The 19,717-nt window shown below is 42.8% G+C and overlaps 1 protein-coding gene across 1 annotated transcript in view; it reads right to left on the minus strand.

Moving 5' to 3' along the window:
* The window catches only part of kcnh5b (potassium voltage-gated channel, subfamily H (eag-related), member 5b), a 95,367-nt gene that overhangs the window by 53,881 nt on the left and 21,769 nt on the right, over window positions 1-19,717 (minus strand). Inside the window, exons 5-6 of the mRNA XM_064926931.1 lie at window positions 19,316-19,452; window positions 14,443-14,835 (exon numbers count right to left, since the gene is read on the minus strand). Coding sequence (XP_064783003.1) covers window positions 14,443-14,835; window positions 19,316-19,452 — 530 coding nt within the window. The remainder of the gene's footprint in view (window positions 1-14,442; window positions 14,836-19,315; window positions 19,453-19,717) is intronic.

The raw sequence follows: 19,717 nt of genomic DNA on the forward strand, positions 1-19,717 counted from the left end.
ATTGACTTGGCCAAAGATTTTGTTATGGTAGACCATTCTATTCTTGTGGGCCACTAAGGAGTATTAGTGTCTCTGAGGGGTCTTTGGCCTGTTTTGCTAACAACATCTCTAAAAAAGTGCAGTGTGTAAAGTCAGAACATCTGCTGTCTCAGCCAGTGCCTGTCACCAAGGGAGTACCCCAAGGCTTGATCCTAGGCCCCACGCTCTTCTCAATTTACATCGACAACATAGCTCAGGCAGTTGGAAGCTCTCTCATCCATTTATATGCAGATGATACAGTCTTAAACTCAGCTGGTCCCTCCCCGGATTTTGTGTTAAACGCTCTACAACAAAGCTTTCTTAGTGTCCAACAAGCTTTCTCTGCCCTTAACCTTGTTCTGAACACCTCCAAAACAAAGGTCATGTGGTTTGGTAAGAAGAATGCCCCTCTCCCCTTCGGTGTGATAACTACCTCTGAGTGTTTAGCGCTTGAGGTAGTCACCTCAAGGCTGCTTCTGACTGTTCTACCACAGATGCCGGGAGCTGACACTGTCATTGTCCATGTGGGGTCAAACAACATCAGGAGGGCTAGCTCGGAACATTTGAAAATTGATTTTAAATAACTGATTTTAGCATTAAAAGACTTCAAAAAACAACCAATAATGTCAGGTCCAGTACCATTGTTGGGCTGCGGGTGTGAAAGATTCAGCAGACTGCTGGCATTACACATCTGGCTAAAAGACTACTGTAGCTCTGCCGGAGTCACTTTTATTGATAACTTTGACACCTACTGGGAACAGAATATGCTCTACAGGAATGACGGAGTCCATCCAAATCATCTCGGCTCCTGGACTCTGTCCACGCATTTTCAAGGCTGTGTTGAAACAATGACTGGTAAATGATCCAAGACCAGCTCAGTCACCATTGTGACAATGAGTTGTCATAATTCTGCATCAAATGTACATGATCTTAGGGGCATTGGCAAACACAATGTAAGTAATTTAATTTATGTACCCCTAATTGCACCGAATACATCTGTTTATCCTACAGCTATTGTAAGCAGTAATCATGAGCCGATAAACAAGAGTTATACTGTTAGCACTGAGGCGGTGTGCAATAGTAGGAAGACCACTTTATGCAGCTCACCCTGCACTATCAGCTCCAATGTAAATAGCATGCGTAAGTCTACCTCTGATAAGCTTCCCAGTAAAGCATTAAAAACAATCATGCAACCCAGAAAAGTGCTAAAAATAGCCCATATTAACATATGCAGCCTAAGAAACAAGGTCCATGAAGTTAATAACTTGCTTGTAACAGATGACATTCATATTCTGACTATCTCTGAAACTCACTTAGATAAAACCTTTGATGATACAGTGGTAGCAATACATGATTATAACATCTACCAAAAAGCCAGAAATGTCAACAGTGTTAGCACTTGGTGGTCTATATTCAGAACCACATTCCTGTAAAGCTTAGAGATGATCTAATGTTAAATACTGTTGAAGTAATATGGCTACAGGTTCATCTGCCTCACCTAAAGCCCATTCTTGTGGGAAGTTGCTATAGACCACCAAGTGCTAACAGTCAGTATCTGGATAATATGTGTGAAATGCTTGATAATGTATGTGATAAACAGAGAAGTATATTTTATGGGTGATTTAAATATTGACTGGCTATCATCAAGCTGCCCACTCAGGAAAAAACTTCAAACTGTAACCAGTGTCTGCAACCTGGATCAGGTTGTCAGTTAACCTACCAGGGTAGATACAAACAGCACAGGAATTAAATCATCAACATGTATTGATCACAGTTTTTCTAACGGTACAGATATTTGCTTGAAAGCCGTATCCAAATCCATAGGATGTAGTGATCACAATATAGTAGCCATATCTAGAGAAACTAATGTTCCAAAGGCTGGGCCTAATATCGTGTATAAGCGGTCATACAAGAAGTTTTGTAGTGATTCATATGTTGATGACGTGAAGAATATTTGCTGGTCTGTGGTGTGTAATGAGGAGCAACCAGATGCTGCATTTGACGCATTTATAAAACTACTTATTCCAGTTACTAATAAGCATGTACCCATTAAGAAAATGACTGTAAAACCTGTTGAATCCCCTTGGATTTATGAAGAATTTAAAAATTGTATGGTTGAGAGGGATGAGGCAAAAGGTATGGCAATTAAGTCTGGCAGCCCAACTGATTGGCAAACATACTGCAAATTAAGAAATCATGTGACTAAACTAAATAAAAAGATAAATAAACTACACTATGAAACAAAGACAAATTATATAAAGAATGATAGGAAAAAGTTTTGGGGCACCTTAAATGAAATTTTGGGGAAAAAGCCAACTCTGCGTGGCTGTTATTGAATCAGATGGCTCATTCATCACAAAGCAAACAACTTTAATGACTTTTTCACTGGCAAGATAAGCAAACTTAGGGCGACATGCCAGCAACAAACGCTGACCCGACACATCCAAGTATATCGGATCAAATTGTGAAAGACAAGAATTGTACTTTAGAATTCCGTAAAGTCAAGTTCCGTAAATGCGGAAGAGGTGAACAGATTATTGTTGTCTATCAACAATGACAAGCCTCCAGGGTCTGACAATCTAGATGGAAAATGACTGAGGATAATAGCAGATGATATTGCCACTCCTATTTGCCACATCTTTAATTTAAGCCTAATAGAGAGCGTGTGCCCTCAGGCCTGGAGGGAAGCTAAAGTCAGTCCGCTACCCAAGAATGGTAAAGCCCCCTTTACTGGCTCAAATAGCCAACCAATCAGCCTGTTACCAACCCTTAGTAAACTTCTGGGAAAAATTGTGTTTGACCAGATACAATGCTATTTTACAGTAAACATATTTACAACAGAATTTCACCATGCTTATAGGGAAGGACACTCAACAAGCACAGCACTTACACAAATGACTGATGAATGGCTGAGAGAAATTGATGATAAAATGATTGTGGGAGCTGCCTTGTTAGACTTCAGTGCAGCTTTTGACATTATTGATCATAGTCTGTTGCTGGAAAAACTTGTGTGTTATGGCTTTACACCCCCTGCTATAATGTGGATAAAGAGTTACTTGTCTAACAGAACACAGCGGGTGTTCTTTAATGGAAGCCTATCAAATATAATCCAGTTAGAATCAGGAATTCCCCAGGGTAGCTGTTTTCTGGCATTTTTTTTTTTTTTTACTAACTACATGCCACTGACTTTGAGGAAAGCCAGAGTTTCCATGTATGCGGATGACTCAACGCTATACACGTCAGCTACTACAGCAACTGAAATGACTGCAACACTCAACAAAGAGCTGCAGTTAGTTTCAGAGTGGGTGGCAAGGAATAAGTTAGCCCTAAATATTTCTAAAATTAAAAGCATTGTACTTGGAACAAAACACTCAGTAAACCCTAAACTTCAACTAAATCTTGCAATAAATAATGTGGAAATTGAGCAAGTTGAGACTAAACTGCTTGGAGTAACACTAGAATGTAAACTGCCATGGTCAAAACATATTGATGCAGTAGCAGCTAAGATTGGGAGAAGTATGTCTATAATAAAGCGATCCTCTGCCTTAACAACACTGTCAACAAGGCAGGTCCTACAGGCCCTAGTTTTGTCGCACCTTGACTACTGTTCAGTCATGTGGTCAGGTGCCACACAAAAGGACTTTGCAATTGACTCAGAACATGGCAGCACAGCTGACTCTTGGATGTACACAGAGAGCTAATATTAATAACATGCATGTCAATCTCTCCTAGCTCAAAGTGGAGGAGAGATTGACTTCATCACTACTTTTATTTATGAGAGGTATTGACATGTTGAATGCACCGAGCTGTCTGTCTAAACTACTGGCACATAGCTCGGACACCCATGCATACCCCACAAGACATGCCACAAGAGGTCTCTTCACAGTCCCCCAAGTCCAGAACAGACTATGGGAGGCACACAGTACGACATAGAGCCATTACTACATGGAACTCTGTTCCACATCAAGTAACTGACACAAGCAGTAAAATTAGATTTAAAAAACACCTTATGGAACAGCGGAGACTGTGAAGCAACACAAACGTTGGCACAGACACATGCATACACACACACACACGGATTTAGTACTGTAGATATGTGGTAGTGGTGGAGTAGGGGCCTGAGGGCACACAGTGGGTTGTGAAACCTGTGAATGTACTGTAATGTTTTAAAATTGTATAAACTGCCTTAATTATGCTGGACCCAAGGAAGAGTAGCTGCTGCACTGGCTAATGGGGATCCATAATAAATACAAATACCTCACAAAAACTTGGGAGTATGGCTCGACGGTTCACTGTTCTTCTCTGAGTACATATCTAGACTTGGTTTCCTCTATTGTAACCACTCCTCTTTCACCCCAATTTGTTCTTAACTGACTTGCCTAGTTAAATAAACGTTGAATAAAAATAACATCTCTGCTATCACACCCAACCTGGATCTATATTTGGTTTTAAGGTAGACGAGAGCACTGAATCCAGCTTCACACATATATTGTATGAGCCGACGAAGGGTAACTTTGGTTTTATTCTGCTTTCAAGACAACTGGGACCTTGGAAAAGTAGGAGGTCAAATCTTGACATCAGTGAGGTTCAGTTCGGAAAGTCAGAGTCCTAGAAAGAGACCTGAGTTCCCAAGTTGGAATTCCAAGTTGGATAACCGTTCAAAACTATTTTTCCCAGTCTTTGCTAATCTTCTTCAGAGTTCCCAGTTGCTTTAAACGCACTAAAGTCGGAAGTCTGAGATTTCCGAATTCCCAGTTGTTGTGAACGTGGCATTAATGCTCAGAGGGAGATGGCAGGGTATTCCCTTTGAGTCAGGAACCAAAACTCCTCCATAGTGACCCGTGAATACAATTGGTCACATGACAGCTCAATCAGCTGTTCAATTTCACCTACCGGCATGTCAACTGAGCAAGGATCACAGTCAAACAGATTGCGAAGAAGGTCCCAAAGTGCTCTTCCATGCGTTGGAGGTGAGCAGTTGTCACCTGTGTGGGACACTTACTGTTGCTGTTTTCCATTACAAACATGCACAGCCGAGGGAAGGGGGCATGGCTAGTTTTTGAAAGACTCTCTCTCCAATAAGAATTCTTTCCTCTGAGTCCACTGATTCTGTCACTCATCTGTAGAATGTTTTTGTATTTCCCCTGCATGCTTGCGTTCACTTTGTTCAGTTTCCCTAATATGTCTGTTACATAGGTAAGGAGGCACAAAGTCAACCAAGTCTGTTTTTTTTTACATCCATTGTGAATGACAACAATTCCTCTCGATAACCACCAAGCCTCGGTGTGAAATAGACCATTGTCATGCTCTGATCTTAAATCTCCAAATAGTTTTGCGAACAGGTGTGTGCACAGTAGATGTGGTTTGATGTAGTTTATAATCAAAGTTACCTGCTGCAGTATTTCTCAGAGTTCTGTGCTCAGCTCTTTTGCCACCAATTGCTATCGGTGTATCATACAATGCATCCATATCGCAGAAGGAGACATATTCAAAACAAGAGTGCAGAGGCCTGCCTGTCGTCCCGCCATAGATGGAGCCCCAACTGTGCAAAAGCCCACCATTCGATCCCGTGGAATCTGTTTTTCATCAATTTAGCCACTCAGCACACTGAACATCCCCTGTGCCATTTCATGCTCCGGAATCATGAGACAGAACAATATGTCCTTGTGAATAACATCCCCCGACATATACAGCGAACATAAGTCAAAGCAAGGGCATCTCGGCCCTCACAGCTAACATCGATTTGCAGAGCATAAGCTGTGCAGTTTTTGAGTTGTTCAGTCATGATTGCTAGCAAAAGCACAAATTCTTAATTTATCAGTTTTATCTGACAAAGGTATTGATGTCAGTTTCTGTGCCTCTGCCTCCCCACACATTGTTTTCACCATATCAATTGCGTCCGGTAATATCAAAGTCTCTGCAATAGTGTGTGGCTTCATAACGTAGGGGCCTAGCCATTCACCGTGGGAATGATTCAAGTGCAACGGTCAAGTGCAGCCTTTTCCCATGATCTAAGGGCTCTCTGGTTGAATGGTATCTTTGAAATTTTATTAATTTTTCAATTATATTTTTAAGGTTAACCACATTACAATAATTTTCAGATACAAAGACAATATATTAGTTAACCTTTATTTAACTAGGCAAGTCAGTTAAGAACAAATTCTTATTTACAATGACGGCCTACTCCAGCCAAACCCGGACGACGCTGGGCCAATTGTGCTCCGCCCAATGGACTCCCAATCAGAGCTGGATGTGATACAGCCTGGATTCGAACCAGGGTGTCTGTTGTGACACCTGTAGCACTGAGATGCAGTGCCTTAGACTGATGCGCCACTCAGGAGCCACATTTTGCAGCCATTACAGCTGCAAGTCTCTTGGGGTATGTCTCTATAAGCTTGGCACATCTAGCCACTAGAATTTTTGCCCATTCTTCAAGGCAAAACTGCTCCAGCTCCTTCAAGTTGGATGGGTTCCGCTGGTGTACAGCAATCTTTAAGTCATACCTCAGATTCTCAATTGGATTGAGATCTGGGCTTTGACCAGGCCATTTCAAGACATTTAAATGTTTCCCCTTAAACCACTCAAGTGCTGCTTTAGCAGTATAATTAGGGTCATTGTCCTGCTGGAAGGTGAATCTCCATCCCAGTCTCAAATCTCTGGAAGACAAACTGTTTTCCCTCAAGAATTCCCCTTTATTTTCGTGCCTTCCATCATTCTTTCAATTCTGACCAGTTTCCCAGTCCCTGCCAATGAAAAACATGGTGTTCTCGGGGTGGTGTTCTCGGGGTGATGAGAGGTGTTGGGTTTGCACCAGACTTAGTGTTTTTCTTGATGGCCAAAAAGCTACATTTTAGTCGAATCTGACTGGAGTACCTTCTTCCATGTGTTTGGGGAGTCTCCCACATGCCTTTTGGCGAACACCACGCTTGTTTTCTTATTATTTTCTTTAAGCAATGGCTTTTTCTGGCCACTCTTCCGTAAAGCGCAGCTCTGTGGAGTGTACAGTTTAAAGTGGTCCTATGGACAGATACTCCCATCTCCGCTGTGGAGCTTTGCAGCTCCTTCAGGGTTATCTTTGGTCTCTTTGTTGCCTCTGATTAATACCTTCCTTGCCTGGTCCAGGAGATATGGTGGGCGGCCCTCTCTTGGCAGGTTTGTTGTGGTGCCATATTCTTTCCATTTTTTAATAGTGGATTTAATTGTGCTCCGTGAGATGTTCGAAGTTTCAGATATTTTTTTATAACCCAACCCTGATCTGTACTTTTCCACAACTTTCAGAACAGGTTTCAGATATACTGAGATCATATGACAGATCATGTGACACTTCAATTGCACACAAGTGGACTTTATTTAACTAATTATGTGAATTCTGAAGGTTGCATCAGATCTTATTTAGGGGTGTCACGTTCTGACCATCGTTCTTGTGTGTTTTCCTTGTTTTAGTGTTGGTCAGGACGTGAGCTGGGTGGGCATTCTATGTTGTGTGTCTGGTTTGTCTATTTCTATGTTTGGCCTGATATGGTTCTCAATCAGAGGCAGGTGTTAGTCATCGTCTCTGATTGGGAACCATATTTAGGTAGCCTGTTTTGTGTTGGGTTTTGTGGGTGATTGTTCCTGTCTTTGTGTTTGTGGCACCAGATAGGACTGTTTCAGGGGGTTTTTCACGTTTCTTGTTTTGTAGATTGTTGTATTTTCATCTTTATTAAAGATGTACAAAAATAATCACGCTGCATTTTGGTCCACCTCTCTTTCACCAGAAGAAAACCGTTACAAGGGGCTTCATTCCAAAGGGGGTGAATACATATGCACGCACCACTTTCCTTTTTTTTTAACAAGTTCTTTTTTAAATTTCACTTCACCAATTTGGACTATTTTGTGTATGTCCATTACATGAAATTCAAATTAGAGGTTGTAATGCAACAGAATAGGAAAAATGCCAAGGGGGATGAATACTTTTGCAAAGCACTGTGTATATATATACATATTATTTCTTCAGGATTTTTAAAATTCTCCCGTGACCCCATTTTCATATCAGGCGACCACACATGGGGTTGCGACCCCTAGCTTGCGAACTGCGGTGCTTAGATAATCCTTACCCAAACCCCCACAGCCCTAAGTACTCGTCGGCTAATGCTTACCCATACCCCCACAGCCAGCCTTAGCGCTAGGCTAATGCTTACCCAAACCCCCACAGCCCTAAACGCTAGGCTAATGCTTACCCATACCCCCACAGCCAGCCTTAGTGCTAGGCTAATGCTAACCCACAACCAGCTTGAGTGGGTGCTAATAATGCTAAACCAAGCCTCCACAGTGCTGAGGGTGAGGCTCCCCTGGGCCTGTCAGATTGTTTTTGTTCATTGCAACATGCATGGCACATAAAAAGGTCACGCTGGATTAGCCAGTGCTGGCATGGCCCCTGCAGACAGGAAAAATGCATCTGAGTGCACTTTACTGGGGCTCTGTGCCAGCAGGTAGCAGCCCAGACTACAGGGGGCTGCCTGCCCCCTCCTCCTCTCCAAGCCCACTCCTCCCCTCTATGACCTCAGGGAACCTCAGCACTCATCAGCACACTGCAAAGAAGACTTGTGAATGTGATGCCTTGTACACAAGCGGGATTCTGTGTGTAAAATATCTGGATGTCGATTCTTCTGTTGCGTTCTATGACATCTTAAAGCATCCCCCTCACTAGTGTACATCATGGGTCCCCAATTACATTCAGCTGTGGACCGATCTTTTCTTGAGCAGATGGTCAGGGGGCTGGAACATAGTTCTAAATCATTTGTACACTGCAAATTGACTGCAAGAAGTCCAAACATATTTAATATTTGACAAAAACATAATCATTGGAAACCTTGATTACATTTGGATACGATCACATATGTCTCTCTATTTATGCGTTGGAATACTTTAGGGCTGGGAATTGCCAGGTTCTTCACAACACAATATTAACATGATACTTAGGTGCCGATACGAAATGTTTGCGATTTGATAATGTGATTTTTTTGCGGTTCGATGTTCCAAACATATCGCTCACCATATGTCTGCTGCAGAGGAACAAGAGAGATCCCTGAGAAGTGTTTTGATCAGTCATGGAAATAAATGTGATGAAAACAAATTGCTTCACAATTTAAATAGAAGATGGAGAACAAGCTATGAGCGAAAAATACTGGCGTTTTGGTGCAGGTACTGCCGAATAGTGCAAAACTAATATTGCGATATTGTCAAAACTAATATTGCAATCTATCGTCAAAACTAATATTGCGATATGTAACTGAATAGATTTTTCCGCCGTCAGTAGAATACATGATTTCCTGGTGATTTTAGTCTTTTAGGTGCAACAAAAAATGTTGCTCTGAAAACTTGGGTGGACAAATAAATGAACACTTGGGGAACACTAGCGCACAGCGAATAAAACTCAACGTATATCAAAGCACCTGCAGCAAATAAAGACATTTCAATGTGTAGCAAAACACTTGGTATTCTGCATAGCACCTGATTTAAAATCAACTATAAAGCCACAATGTTGAAAGGCAAAAACTGTCATCACAATGTAAACCTCCAGAGAAAAAAGGGCAAAAAAACAACCCAGACATAAAATTATCCTTATTATCTCTTCCTGTTTGACATCTCTTTGTCTTTCCCTGTCATTCTCTCTCTCACCTCTCACTCTCTAGCTCCTCTATTATATTTTATATGTTCTCTCTCTCTCTACACTGCATGATTCAGAGTGACGGTAGGTCTTGGGAACACACTACAATACACTGTGCACATTGGTCACCACACCCGGGCTGTACATTACCCTTTTCCCTCAATATGAGCTCACATCTTGACACAGAGACAAATCATCACTTTGGGTTTTGTGGTTGTGCATTTGAATCCTATTGATTTTCTATCAGCCCCTCATGGCTGCTCTTGCCCCTCCCCCTCTGTGAGCAAGTGGACCTCACAGCCACATCCCAGCAGGAGCTCTCAGAAACTATCAGGCCCTCCTGAGAAAACCCACAGAGACACACAAACCTGAACTAACATACAGCACGAGACCATTCACCTACTGCATCCTGAACAGACACCAATACAAGACATAGTTCACGCCTTCACACTAGCTTCAAATAACAGCAGGGAACCAGTTCTCTTATTCTAGAAACCTGGGCACATCAGCCATCAATAGAGAAAACATGTATTTTATATAACCTATAGTCAATGTTCCCTCTAAGCTGCTCACACAGCTCCCCTCAGACTGCTGCTGCACAGACTCAACATCAGCCCGGGCAGAAAAGCACGAGATTGAACTTCACTCAACTTCTAGAGTTTTCCCCTTTAATTAACACTATCAACATTTCGCTCTGCTGTGGGAATTGTGCTCGAATCAACGCAATATTAGTCACTTTCAATGTAGCATAACGAAACAAAATAATCTATCCAAGACTTGGTATGGAAAACGAAGTGTGAAATAGATTTTACTGTAGGCAGAGCACATTGGAGTAGGATCTATTGCATTGACATGCAGGCCTGTACTCTAAACAGTCCGGTGCACCATAACCAATCAGAGCTGCAGTAGGCCAATAGCCATTGGCATATATGGAACTGAACTGTGTTTAGGCAACTGTATGGGTGGTCATGAGTAGATGTGCTTGTTTTGAGATCAAAGTGAGAGCTGCATGTGTGCACAATTGTTCATATTCTTTGCTAGTTAGTGAGTTATTAGCCCAGTTATAGCAACACTGGGGGAGTGGTTTCCTCCAACAAGAGCACAAAATGTTTGCCTTTCTAGCCATCTTTGAGAAGAAAGTCAGGTAAAGAGCTTAAAGGGGAAGTGTTGTATTTTGAGACGGTCTTGAATAAGCTAAGTAGCCAATAGGCATATAAGTAGCCAATATGCAGAGTGTAGCATAATTTGTCTGATTCTCTGTAATAATGGCATGGGAATAATAATACATTTTATTTTGTAAAGTGGTTTCTTGCATCAAACAACACAACATTTTCAGTTACATCCTTGTCTGAAGGACAAGTGGAGTATGGCAAGCCAAAACCTGCGGACTCTCCTTCACCGCAGCCAACGTGAGTAAAACATTTAAACATGTTAAACCTCGCAAGGCTGCCAGCCCAGACCGGCATCCCTAGCTGCATCCTCAGAGCATGCGCAGACCAGCTGGCTGGTGTGGTTACGGACATATTCAATCAATCCTTATCCCAGTCTGCTGTTCCTACATGCTTCATGAGGGACACCATTGTTCCTGTTCCCAAGAAAGCTAAGGCAACTGAGCTAAACGACTATCGCCACATATCACTCACTTCCGTCATCATGAAGTGCTTTGAGAGTCTAGTCAAGGATCATATCACCTCCACCCTACCTGGCACCCTAGACCCACTCCAATTTGCTTACAGCCCCAATAGGTCCACAGACGACGCAATCGCAATCACACTGCCCTAATCCATCTGGACAAGAGGAATTCCTATGTAAGAATGCTGTTCATCAACTACAGCTCAGCATTTAACACCATGGTACCCTCCAAACTCGTCATTAAGCTCGAGACCCTGGGTCTCGACCCCGCCCTGTGCAACTGGGTCCTGGACTTTCTGACTGGATGCCCCCAGGTGGTGAGGGTAGGAAACAACATCTCCACCCCGCTGATCCTCAACACTGGGGCCCCACAAGGGTGCGTTCTTAGCCCTCTCCTGTACTCCCTGCTCACCCACTGCGTGGCCATACACACCTCCAACTCAATCATCAAGTGTGGTGTCAGGAAAATAACCTCACAAGCAACGTCAACAAAACAAAGTAGATGAAACGGCAGAGGGAGCACCCCCCTATCCACATCGATGGTACAGTAGTGGAAAAGATGGGAAGTTTTAAACTCCTCAGCGTACATATCACGGACAAAATGAAATGGTCCACCCACACATACAGTGTGGTGAAGAAGGCCCAACAGCGCCTCTTCAACCTCAGGAGGCTGAAGAAATTTGGCTTGTCACCAAAAACACTCACAAACTTTTATAGATGCACAATCGAGAGCATCTTGTCGGGCTGTATCACCACCTGGTACGGCAACTGCTCCGCCCACAACCCCAAGGCTATCCAGAGCACAACACATCACCGGGGGCAAACTGCCTGCCCTCCAGGACACCTACACCACCCGATGTCACAGGAAGGCCAAAAACATCATCAAGGACAACAACCACCTGAGCTACTGCCTGTTCACCCTGCTATCATCCAGAAGGCGAGGTCAGTACAAGTGCATCAAAGCTGTGACCGAGAGACTGAAAAACAGCTTCTATCTGAAGGCCATCAGACTGTTAAACAGCCATTACTAACATTTAGTGGCTGCTGCCAACATACTGACTCAAATCTCTAGCCACTTTAATAATAAAACATTGGATGTAATAAATGTATCACTAGTCACTTTAAACAATGCCACTTTATATAATGTTTACATACCCTACATTACTCATCTCATATGTATATACTGTACTCTATACCATCTACTGCATCTTGCCTATGCCGTTCAGCCATCGCTCATCCATATATTTTTATGTACTTAGTCTTATTCATTCCTTTACACTTGTGTGTAAAAGGTAGTCGCTGTGAAATTGTTAGATTACTTGTAGATATTACTGCATGGTCGGAACTAGAAGCACAAGCTTCGAAATGCTACACTCGCATTAACATCTGCTAACCATGTGTAAGTGACCAATAAAATTTGATTTGATTTGAAGCCCTGCATGTTTTTTTCTAAAGTCTCATGGAATGTAGGCCTACATTGAACACCACACATTGGCTCCTACTGTAGGCTGAACGATGGAACAGCTGTTTTCATGTTAAAATGTTATGGGATGCATTTTCTCAAATGTTTTATGGTGGGTCACTCTGGTATGCCTACATTATGATAAAGTAGCCACATTAGCCTACTTGGCCACTGTTAAAACAGTAACTTAAAACGGGTACAGCCTCAGTATTCACAGTAAACACGCGCCGGAAGTTGCACAGAATATTCAAGTTGGTGCTCAGTAGACCTGAAATTTACTCAGTGCTGAACAAATTTGAGAGAACATTGCCTACAGTATACATAACCTATTTAAACATGTATTTTTTATAACCTACACAGCAAAGTACAGTATCATTGACCTGGATACACAAATACACACTCACTCACTCTCTCCTAAAACATGTTTTATGAGCTATACTAATGAAATGACAGTGATGGAGCACCTATCATTGAACTCTAGAAAAGCAGTAACACAGTCCATAAGTTTGTCTGTTTAAAATCCAATTAATTGTGTTCTGTATGATTGGGTTGAAGGAGTATTGATAATTGCTTCTCCTGGAGGACTGAAAATCGTCTAGAGCTCATCAGGCAAAGTGGTTTTGACAGAAGCCCACATTTCTGGATTTCAAAGCCGACATAAGAAGCAACTGTTAGAAGTACAACTGACAAATACCTACAACTTAGACACTTCATAGAGGGTCAGAAGAAAGTCGATAAACTACGTTTTCAAATGACTGAAGTTGAGAAACTATTTACAAACCCTACCGTTCGAAGAGGTTTAATCTCCATATATATTATATTTTATTGAACAGAAGTGCCTCATCCTATGCTGCGTTGAGACATGTTTGGGAGAGAGACATTGGACATGCATTTTGTGAGGAAGAATGGGCTTCTATCTGCAAAAGGGTCTACCCCAAATGCACCCCCATAAGCATACGAGCTAAATTTCCCATTTTTTCATAGAACCTACTTTACACCTGTCCGCCTTCACAGAATGTATTCCAATGCAACACATTTCTGTTTCAAATGTAAACAGGATACTGGCACCTTCGTGTGCGTTTTTTGGTACTGTAGCATAATCCAGTCTTATTGGAATGATATTCACTTACACATACAGAATATCTTGGGTAGATAATTAGCTTTTTCACCAAAGTTATATTTGCTCTATTTTGATTGTAACATCATGTTTGACCCTGACTCTGAACATCTGTTCAATACCCTTGTTTACTTAGCCAAAAAATGTATATTGTTATTATGGTCCACACCTGAAATACCATCTGCGAGAATGTGGCTTTCAAGCATCTGCTATCCTACCTCTAGAGAAATGTACATTTGATTTAAACCACAGGTCTGATACATTTTGGAAAATTTGGTCTCCATTGTTGTCCTATGTAGAAAACCTCCCATAAATGCCTGTGTTATAATTGTAATGTTTGTATATATTGTTTTCTCTCCATTTTATGATTGCCTTTTTGCATAATGTTTTGCTATATCCTTATTTATTCCTTTCATTGTACTTAGTCTGTGTGGTGCACTTTGTTTGGTTGTCTATGTTATTAAAAGAAAATAACATTCTAATAAAAAGATAATTACAAAAAAGAAATACAATTTCAAAGATCCTAAACCATCACCACCCTTTCCCCGAGCCAGCCTACCGTACCTCATCCACATTCTCAAAGGCATTGATGATGTCATAGGGCAGGCAGGACAGCAGGTCGATGACGAACCAGGTCTTCAGGTAGTTCATCCTGATCAGCTTGGGGTCTGAGATGACCTCCCCACCGGGCCCCACGAAGGTGGTGTGGAAGTTGAGTACGATGTCCACCAGGAAGATGACATCCACCACACTGTCCAGCACCAGCCACACAATGTTGTTCTGCTTGGTCTTGAAGGACACGTTGTAGGGCACCATGATGGCCGTGTAGAAGGTGAGGACGAGGATGACCCAGTCCCAGGTGGTCTTGAAGGTGCAGTAGTGGAGGATGATGTGAGGGGGAGTCTTAGGAGCCTCCTGTTTGTACTGGGGGAGGATGTCTGAGCCTAGCTGGAGAACCTGAGCGCACACAGAGGGATGGAGAGAGAGAGAGAGAGAGAGAAAGAAAGGGACTGACAGTTATAGGAGGAGGAGACACTTTCCATGTTAAAGTTGATTGTTCTCATCTCATACAGACTATATCAGGAATGGGGCTTCCTGACTCTATGTTATAAAAGCGGGTTGGGTGCTCGCTGAGAAGATAAACAGAGGCTACAGTTCTCATCTAATCCTCATCATCAGATGTGCCAATCAAACAGGCCTCAGTCAAGACCAGAAGCGCTGTGCAAAATGAGAACTTCAATTAAGCACAAAACCTTCTCAGAGAAATAGCAGCACATCTGACATTCCGCATACTCAATATGAGACGTCAGATGCTCTTCAGATGAATCACCTGCCTAATCTATTGAATGTTCCCCAGATATTACAAACCCACTCAGACATCTTGTTATTGGTTATGTAAATGAGAAGAGATAGTAAAACTCATCCTTCTTTACTGAGGTTTGATTTAGTCTTACCTCTCTGTCTGAGAGAGACCGGTAGGGGTAAGCAAATCACAAAATCCAAATCACAATCCCCTTTGCATGAATTGACAGTAAGTATAATTTCATGTTGATACATTTAATTCGGAAAGTATTCAGGCCCCTTCACTTTTCCACATTTTTTTATGTTACAGCCTTATTCTGAAATTCATTTAATAGTTTTTTCCCTCATCAATCTACACACAATACCCCATAATGACAAACAAAAACACGTTTTTAGAAATGTTTGCCACTGAAATATCACATTTACATGAGTATTCAGACCCTTTACTCAGTACTTTGTTGAAGCACCTTTGACAGCAATTCTTGGGTATGACGCTACAAGCTTGGCACACCTGTATTTGGAGAGTTTCTCCCATTAATCTCTGCAGATCCTCTCAAGCTCTGTCAAGGTTGGATGGGGAGCGTTGCTGCACAGCTATTTTCAGGTCTCTCCAGAGATGTTAGATCGGGTTCAAGTCCGGGCTCTGGCTGGGCCACTCAAGGACATTCAGAGACTTGCCCACACGTCCATTGTCTTGGCTGTGTGCTTAGGGTTGTTGTCCTGTTGGAAGGTGAACCTTCGACCCAGTCTGAGGTACTGAGAGCTCTGGAGCAGGTTTCATTTAAGGAACTTTCTGTACTTTGCTTCGTTTATCTTTCCCTCGATCCTGACTAGTTTCTCAGTCCCTGCTACCTCCCTGACCAAGCCCCTTCTCCTCGGATTGCTCAGTTTGGCCAGCTCTAGGAAGAGTCTTGGTCGTTCCAAATTTCTTCCATTTAAGAATGATGGAGGCCGCTGTGTCCTTGGGGACCTTCAATGCTGCAGAAATGTGTTGGTACCCTTCCCCAGATCTGTGCCTCAACACAATCCTGTCTCGGAGCTCTACGGACAATTCCTTCAACCTCGTGGCTTGGTTTTTGCTCTGACATGCACTGTCAACTATGGGACCTTATACAGACAGGTGTGTGCCTTTCCAAATCATGTCCAATCAACTGATTTGACCACAGATGGACTCAATTCAAGTTGTAGAAACATCTCAAGGATGATCAATGGAAACAGGATGCACATGAGCTCAATTTCAAGTCTCATAGAAAGGGTCTGAATACTTGTATAAATAAGGTATTTCAGTTCGTTTTTTTTATACATTTGCTAAAAGTTCTAAAAACCTGTTTTCACTTTGTCATTATGGTGTATAGTGTGTAGATTCATTTTTTAAATCAATTTTAGAATAGGCCTGTAACATAAGAAAATGTGGGAAAAGTCTATGGGCCTGAATACATTCCGAATGCACTGTAGATGTTGTTCATCGGTACTTACCAAAGGGGCAGGATTGAAAATCCAACACTAAGGTTTATGTCAAATAATCCACTGCCCTGAAACATCAATAGATGACTCAGGACAGTTAGACAGCCAGGTAAGGTCACTTAGCTAGGGAAAAGATAAGGTAAAGTGAACATGGCTCGTCCCAAAACAAGTCGTCTGAGTTTCCAGCAGCCGGAGACAGTGAAAGTGCTCGCGGCACACTGCCTCCGTCTCACTGCTATGCATGCAATATTAATGATGCCCAGTACAGCCGCAGCCCACAGCGAACTGTACAAGATCATTAGCCAGCAAGAATCTTCTCATCCGGAAGCCGTCTTTATTGTCGCGGGCGACAGAGGACAGAGAAGGCAGACTCAGTGCTGCAGGACCGTTTTGAGAATAGTGATTGGAATATGTTCAAAGATTCACCCACCCAGGACTCATCCACCAACATTAAGGAATATACATTGTCAGTCACAGGCTTCATTAGTAAATGTGTTGATGATGTTGTACCCACAATAACAATCCGGACATACCCTAACCAAAAACCTCGGATGAACATAGATATCCGTACCTTGCTGGGAGCCCATACTGCAGGATGAAACTTGAATTTATGTTTAACATCTCAGACTCGCAATGCATGTGGCAAAGACTACAGACTATCACAGACTACAAAGGCAAATCCAGCCCACCGAAGCCTCCCTCCCAGACGAGCTTAACACATTCTATGCTCGCTTCGAGTCAGACAATACCGAACCATCCAGGAACAATATTGCTGATCCGGACAACCAGGTGCTTTCGCTTTCCAAGGCTGACAAGAGGAAAACTCTCAAAAGATTAATACTCATGAAGTTGCCGGCCCAGAGGGCATCCCTGTCCACGTCCTCAGAGTGTGTGCTGACCAGCTGTCTTCTCTGACATCTTTAACCTGTACCTGTCCCAGGCTGTAGTCTCCACCAACTTCAAGGAGACCACCATCACCCCCAGTGCCCAAGAAAAATAAGGTGACATGCCCAAATGACTATCATGCCTTCGCACTCACCCCGGTCATCATGAAGTGCTCCGAGAAGCTGGTCATGGCCCACATCAAGGCCAGCATGCCAGGCACACTGGACCCATGCCAATTTGCCTACCACTCCAACAGATCCACGGAAGATGCCATTTCCATTGCTACTCAAATGGCCATAACACATCTGAGAATGTTGTTCATGGACTACAGTCCAGCATTCAAGACTATTGCTCGCTCCAAGCTCGACACCAAGCTCAGAGCCCTGGGTCTGGACACCAGCCTATGCAACTGAATTCTGGACTTCCCGACCACAGGCTGTGAGGATTGGCAACAACACCTTCTCTACACTGACTCTTAACACAGGGGTCCCCCAGGGGTGTTTCCTCAACTTTCTGCTGTACTCCCTTTTCGACCAAGACTGGGTCTTTGCACGACACCAACTCCATCATCAAGTTTCCTGACGACAGCTTAGTTGTACGCCTGACAACCAATAATAACGAGTCAGCCTATAGGGAGGAGGTAAGTGAACTGGCATTGTGGTGCCAGGACAACAAACTCTCTCTCAATGTCAGAAAAACAAAGGAGTTGATTGTCAACGGGACTGCAGTAGAGAGACTTAAGTTCCTTAGCATCTTCATCACCGACTGCTTGACATGGACCAACAACACCACCATTCTTGTCAAAAAGGTGCAACAGCGTCTCTACTTCCTGAGGTGGCTGAAGAAATTCGGCATGCCACCCCGGTTCCTCTCCAAACAGTACCGCTGCACCATTGAGAGAGTCCTGACCAGTTCCATCAAGGCCTGGTACGGAAATTACTCTGTCCACAACCGCAAGGCCCAGCACATCACTTGGATCGTGCTCTCACCCATCCAGGACATCTACTCGAAACAGTGCCTGAGGAAGGCCCGCAGCATAATCAAGATCCCCCACACCCCAGTCATGAGCTGTTCACTTCATTACCATCTGGCAGATAGTATTGGAGCATGAGGTCTGATGCCAACAGGCTCAGAGACAGTTTCTATCTACAAACCATCAGACTGCGGAACACCCTTCACTGGACTGACCACCTGCTCTTTTCCGCACCTTAGGACACACACACACACTCACTCAATCACGCATACACCCACACAGACATCCACACATATACATTTATGCTTCACACACATCACAACTGCTGCCAACAGACTTATTATAATAGCTAAATACTTCACAATTTAAACACTTGACTCGCAATCCTCCCTTCAAAACACATGTAAATATTGGACTATAAATTGTGCCTTCTTATGTTATACTTATGGTGTATAGCAAGAGTATCCCGTACATACGGCTAATAAAACTTGAACGTACGGTATGTATGGGGAGGTGTGTGTTTGTGTGTACAGTCAAACATTAGGTCAATCAATTTTCTACCTAAAAGTCCTCTCTTGTATCTGCTCTTCTGTTTGTTATAAAATAAAATAAAAAGTTTTAGCCATCTTTGTTTTTCTCTCTGTTTAGCCCCTGTATGTTAATAGTCTTAATAGTCTGTCCTCTCTTTCTGCATTAGGCCCAGGACCTGAATGTGATGGAAGAGGTGATCAGGATGATGATTGTCTGTCTAACTCCCTACACCACAACCCTAACCTGGTTTACTCCCAGCTCTACATGTGACACAGCACTTACCTCTGCCAGACGGGACTGCTTGGGTTGGCTGACCTCATGGCTGCTCATAGGAGTCAGCTGCTGTGGTGTGGTATGGTGGCTGGTGTTGCGGTTATTATGTGTCAGTGCCCGTGTCAGCCGTGCAAACTTGGTCCATCCTGCAGACATAAAAAACATTGACACATTTAGCACAGCTTGGTCATGTGGAAAGGGTACATAAATTATATACACTTTGAGAAACACTGAAAGCATACGCTATTAACCATACATTAATACATGACTTAATACATCATCTAAAGATGACTTTATCTTGTTGTAAAACCAGCAGCTATGGATTAAAAGTCACAGTGATGATGTAGGCACTAGGCATGCACAGCAAAGTTCTGGGTCTTCAGTAGCTCAATTGGTAGAGCATGGCACTTG

The sequence above is a fragment of the Oncorhynchus masou genome, chromosome 21, assembly GCF_036934945.1.
Source record: "Oncorhynchus masou masou isolate Uvic2021 chromosome 21, UVic_Omas_1.1, whole genome shotgun sequence".
NCBI classification, from domain to species: domain Eukaryota; kingdom Metazoa; phylum Chordata; class Actinopteri; order Salmoniformes; family Salmonidae; genus Oncorhynchus; species Oncorhynchus masou.